General features: G+C 35.3%; 1 protein-coding gene across 1 annotated transcript; it reads right to left on the bottom strand.

Moving 5' to 3' along the window:
- Positions 1–302: 302 nt before the first annotated feature.
- On the bottom strand, positions 303–2168 carry LOC129928395 (piggyBac transposable element-derived protein 4-like). Its single transcript, XM_056042627.1, has one exon. The coding sequence runs from the start codon at positions 2166–2168 to the stop codon at positions 303–305; it is 1866 nt and encodes a 621-aa protein (XP_055898602.1).
- Positions 2169–6048: the final 3880 nt, after the last annotated feature.

Below are 6048 nucleotides of genomic sequence, written 5' to 3'. Positions count from 1 at the left end.
TGCAATAACATCAATATATACTCTTTATTTTTTTTGTATTGACCATTTTGACTAAATACTTTTCATTAATTAGAAAGAGGATTCATTTCTGAATAATTTGATATACAACACTTAAACATGCAGTGAAGATTATAAAACAGATATTACCTTAGACGCGTAGAGTTGTAAATCCAATTCGAAATCATTTTTGGCAAAAAACAATATCCAGTGAAATAGGAATAATATTTACATTTTACACACACACACACACATATATATACATTTATTTACATTACATAGATGCTACTGCCACTACTCGAAAGCTATATTTTTGCCAGATCCTCATGGTATAGACGAAAACAATGTTTCACACAGAGCCGAGGTTGCGACGGGCAACCCGAGCAAAAGAATCTAGTCCGCTTCCGTTGTGATTGACTCTTGCAATAGACACAAGGGCGATCATTCTCTTCATAATGAACAAGATGAGGCCCAGGTGCTATTTTGCTGTCAGCTTTAACAGTCTTCACTTTCACCTGTCTGGGAACATCACCCAGTGCAGTGGCAGCATCAACTAAACCATCAATTAAAGTTTCTTTAAATTTTTTTAAAGAAAGCTTTTTTGAAGGCTGGTCACATGTAACCTGTGTGGCATTATAAATGATGAGGGCATTAATCTGTGCAATTTCTAATATCCAGAAAAAGACTTTCTTCCACCATTTCATGCTTTTTCTAGAATGCACAGAATAATAAGAGAGCATTTGGTCTGCCCTGTCGCAACCATTCATCATCATATTGTAGTCGTGAACCATTTCTGGCTTCTCGACAACACTGCGCTTCTGTTGCACATTAATGATGCGATTGGTTGATTTTGTGGACACCATAATGCAAGGCTTTTTAGCTTTCTTATCCTGCCATGCCACACAAAGAGCATCTATACTGCCCACAGACTTGTAAAATTGAGTTTCTCTGTGACGCAGCTTTTGCTTCTTGAGCTCGGCAGGGAAATTTTTCCTAGCCAAGTTGACTGTCCCAGTATAATAAAATCTTTTCTGAGTTAGATATTCCAAGAGATCTGTTGATGTATAATATCTATCAGCAAAAATATGATGCCCACTTTGAAGTGGTTGTAGAAGGGTATCAAATATTTTGACTGCATGGCTGGTAATACTCTTTGATGAGTCTGAGTAAGTAGTGTCACTTCCATAATAAGTAATAAGATTTATTACATAACCTGTACTGCTATCACACAGGCCATAATTTTTTATGTGGTGCTTTTCAGGCTTACTAGGGTTGTACTGTAATGGTCCAAACCTGCCTTTAAATCCTATCACCATCTCATCAATAGCAACCTCCTCAAAAGGATAAAATGCCTTTTGAAAATTTGAACACATCATCTTTACGAAGGGTTCAACTTTATCCTTACCGACCGAGACCGCTTCACCTACATGCATCATGCTAAAGAACAAGAGTTCAAATCTAGCTCTTGTAAACATGGTATTAAACCATGGCTGATAATATATGTCTTTATTAGACCAAAAGTCCCTGACAGACTTTTTGTTTTGTAGACCTATCGAAATAAAAACTGCGAGAAACTTGTACATTTCTGCAACATTTGTGTCTGTCCAATTATTAAAAGTGGACCTGACAGTAGGAGGATTGTGTTTTTGAATCACAATTTTAGCATAATCATTAATGCTATCAACTAAAAAGGTCATGATACAACCATCTACTAGCCTGGTAAAAACATCAAATGGTGTAGAATCTCTTGTCAAATCTAACTCAGAATTGACTCCACTTTTAGAAGGCTGGGACATTCTAAATGTATTGGCAGTACTGACAGGACAATTGTCAGCAACCCTCTCCCATTGCCACCCATCATTATTACCACTAGTTCTAGGTCTAAAATCATCTGGTTCTGGAATTGTAGCAATAATACCAGTCCCATCATTGTTAGCTTCACTGCCACTATCACTGTCAGAATCTGAGTCAACCACAGTATCATCATGTCTAGCTCTTTTCTTCTTCACAATGTTATCATCTACACCATGATTTTCTGGCAAATATGTGGAATCATCTTCACTATCACTATCACTAGAACTTTCTAAAGCTAAAAACAATTGAGTAGCTTGTGCTACCGTCAATCTTTTAGGCCTACCACTAACACTACTGCATCCAGGCATAGCATCCATGTTTGTTTTTGTTTGCTAAGCAACACACTAATTAAAATAATATTAAAACAAAAAAACAATCCAGGTTATTGCATAAAGACGCTTAAAAAAGGAAGGTTTCGTTTCTTTTTACTATTTTTGTTTTTAGAAATAACTTTAAAAACTCTAACTACAAGAAACGGACTAATTTTAGAAGCCACCCCCCAAAAGCCAGTATACTGGCAAACCAGGCTATGAGGTATAGCTGTTTTGCCAGTATACTGGCAAAACAGGCTGAAAGAGTTAAATAAACACAATGTCCTTTCTCCATATCAACGTGGCTTTAGGAAATATAGGTCATGTGAAATTCAATTAATAGAATTAATTGTTGATTTTTCAAAGGGATTAGATAACAGTGAGCAAATAGATGTAATTTGAATAAATTTTTCTAATGCATTTGACAACGTTCACCACATAAAAAAAAATATTTTGACATTGATGGTCCTTACATTCAGGATTTACTAATAGGAAGAGAACAAACTGTAATAATAAATGGTTCTAAATCAACACCAATAACAGTAAACTTAGGTGTACCTCAAGGAACAGTCTTTCGTCCACTACTATTTTTAATTTACATAAACGATTTACCAAATTGCATTAGTTCAGGAACAAAAGTCAGATTATTTGCAGACGATTGCATAATATATAGAACAATAAAAACAACGCAAGATACAGAAATTTTACAACGCGAATAAAACGAATTACAGATATGGGAATCAAATTGGAGAATGTCTTTTCCAAGAAGTAAAATTTAAGTTGTTAAGAGAAAAAAAAATATATGCTACGTATTTAACTCTTAGTAAACTAATTACACAGGCTTCTCAAAAGACGAAACTATTAGAATATCAAACAAAGCATTAGGGTGTATGAAAAGAAATTTCTAAAAATCAAATAAGAACATAAAACTAACATGTTATGTAACCTTAGTTCAGCCAATTATAGAAAACGCATTATCTGTTTGGGACCCCACAACTTAAAAAAAAACATTAAGAAACTAAAACAGACACAAAATAGAGCAGTACATGGAAAAAAATGTCAATGTTTTCATTCAATTTTAGGTTTATTCGTTTCTTTAATGAAAGATGTGTTTTTGCATTGCAGGTCAAAGGTTAAAGAAGTCATCTGAAACTACAACACTTGAAACTGTGGAAGATGGTGAGTCTGCAACTGTCTCCACTTGTGAAGGTTACATTTCCTATCTGTTAATTACAATTCATAACAAAACTAATTTCAAAAGAAAAAAAATAACAACTTGTGATTATATTATCAATGCACTTTGCTATTACTGAAAGAGTTTTCAATACAAACTAACAGTATGGATGAACAAAATAATGACATTTAACTCTTTAGCTACTGTGTTGGTAAATGTGTCAACATTTCTTTTGAATTAAATCAGATTCGGTGTGGGGACACACAAACCACAAACACAGACAGACAAACACAGACAGACATAACGACATTTAACTCTCTAGCTCCTGTGTTGGTAATTGTCTCAACATTTCTTTTGAATTATATTAGATTCGGTGTGGATACACACAAACACAGGCAAATATTAACAGAGTTTTGCTGATTCACTTATGCAAATATCTCATTTTGATTCCCCCTTAGGGTGTTGTGCATAGATATACCGATATCAAACAAAAAAATGCAAGAGTAAAATTTATGAACTGTTGTCTAGGCAACGCAATAACCGATGGGAGTAAGTCAATAATAGCGAAGCTTTCAAAATGATAAATAGACTTTATCTTACAAATGTTAACCCAGTGGATGAGGTAAAACTTTTGGACGTGATACTTCGACATGGAGCGAAATGTGGCTCAATGGCTTTAGTAATGTCTGAGCACCATTTCTGGCTTTGGGAGCAGATGATATAAAGCTCATCTGCTTCTATGGACGACGGTCAACTAGGGTGGCACGCGGCCAACACAAGCACAGAAACTTTCTGTAACTTTCCTTAAAGTTGCGATTCATGCCGATGTAAAAGAGACAGTTGCAAGAGTTATTTGAGACAATGACGGTCCTGCTGGTGGCCTCCAAACCGATGTTTATGTCAGAAGACGCAAGTTCACCGCTGTAGTTGAAATAAAACAATACGATAAAATTGATCGTGCAATGGATGTCCGCCAAGATAGATAAAGGGAGTGTACTATTTTCAAGAGTCCAGTGTGGCACGTGTCAAGATAGGGAAGGTAGAATGTGACATCGGTGCTTAATGGGGTGGGGTTGGATTGGAGGGGTGGTGGCTGTGTTTTTAGCACTCGATGGACTACGTTTAAGATAATTGATGATTGAATATTAAAATAAAATAATTAAATGCTTGGATCTGAGTGATACCTTGAGCGAGCTAAAACGGCTCGTCACAGTAAGCACAAAACGAGATCAAATTATTAACAAAATTGTCTTTATATGTTTATGCCGTTACCTCGTTTAGCTTCTCTCTTAATATGTGGTGCGGTTTTTAAATAAATATATCAATTGCATACAAACTGAATATCAAATGTGTTTAATGTTGTCAAGGCAGCCTACTAACAAAGGGCTGTGATTGACCGCATATCATTAATGCAACATTAGAACCATGTTTAGAAGATAAAATTTTTAATGTGACATTTTGAAGTGACATGAACATGTCACGTTCCAGTAAGTAGTAATAGCCGGTAATGTAATAACCGTTTATAGTGTTATTGACAGATTCTGTAATATTTCGCTCTATTTGACTTCCACTACGCGAATGATTTAAACCAATTTAAATTTCCCCGATTCCGCAAGTGATTTAGTTTTGTATTAAAGTTAGGTCCTATTTTTATGGAGAAATCATAGTTTGTGAACAAAATTAGTTGAGTATCTATATAATATAAGCTACATATTAATATTCGAACCCAAGTTTATATTATGTCGCACACACACTCTGATCTCAAATTTTATAATTAGTGTTATGACACGATGAGGAAGTTGTTATTTGTTTCGGAAATAAGGGGAACGTTTTTACTTAGCGACGATGACGTGATATAACTTTAAAAAGTAGAAACACTCTAGGCGACGCTAAAACAAGACGCTTTTCTTATCAGAGTAGGAATAAGAAGCAATATATAGACGGTAATCGCCCTCTTCTCCACTCCGAAGTTCTGGATCCGCTAGTGTACTAAATCACACACTTTTAAGTTCAGTGATGGATGAAATACCTTATGAAATCATTGTACTTCATAACAGTTTCAGCTATTAGACAGACGTATCTCTCTAAGTTAAAAGGACCGTTTGTATGTCAATTGAGCTTTTTTATATAAATGGGTCAAATAAACGAGGTCAGAAAATGACATTAAAGATTATAAAGAACAAGTCGAACACAATAAATAATGATCGATATTCTAAATATGCATTTAGTGAGTAACGTTCGTCTTTCTAAGAAACCTTAAATCGCACAAACTGATTTCCCCTTCACTATCGCCCTATCAGTTTATTGCAGTTAATATCTTTAAAAAATGTCGTTTTATGTGTAACTATAAATAGATCTTCCACACGTGGGCTATGTCCCTTGTATAACACTAACATAATTCACAAATGATTAATTATAGATGTGTCTGATAAGTAGGTCGAAAAGTGGACGGAATTGTTTTATTGCTTCTTTCCCATCGTTAGCATGGCATTTACGGCAGTTCTGAGTGCTGCTAAAAATAACACTGGCTGTCGATTGTTGCTGTACTATGCAAGTAATGCAACAATATCAAAACAGATTGGCTGAGGAGTCACCAGACAGAAATTTACTTCAATCTACGACAAAAGCGGCCCTCCCTTTGTCCAAACTTTTTGTGTGTCTGCGGCCCTCGGTAGAAAAAGATTGCCCACCCATAGTTTAAAAGCACTGCCT

This window comes from Biomphalaria glabrata, chromosome 9 (assembly GCF_947242115.1).
Source record: "Biomphalaria glabrata chromosome 9, xgBioGlab47.1, whole genome shotgun sequence".
Classification (NCBI taxonomy): Eukaryota; Metazoa; Mollusca; class Gastropoda; family Planorbidae; genus Biomphalaria; species Biomphalaria glabrata.
The sequence above is the reverse complement of the archived record's forward strand: the minus strand, read 5'-3'. Positions and strand labels throughout refer to the sequence as shown.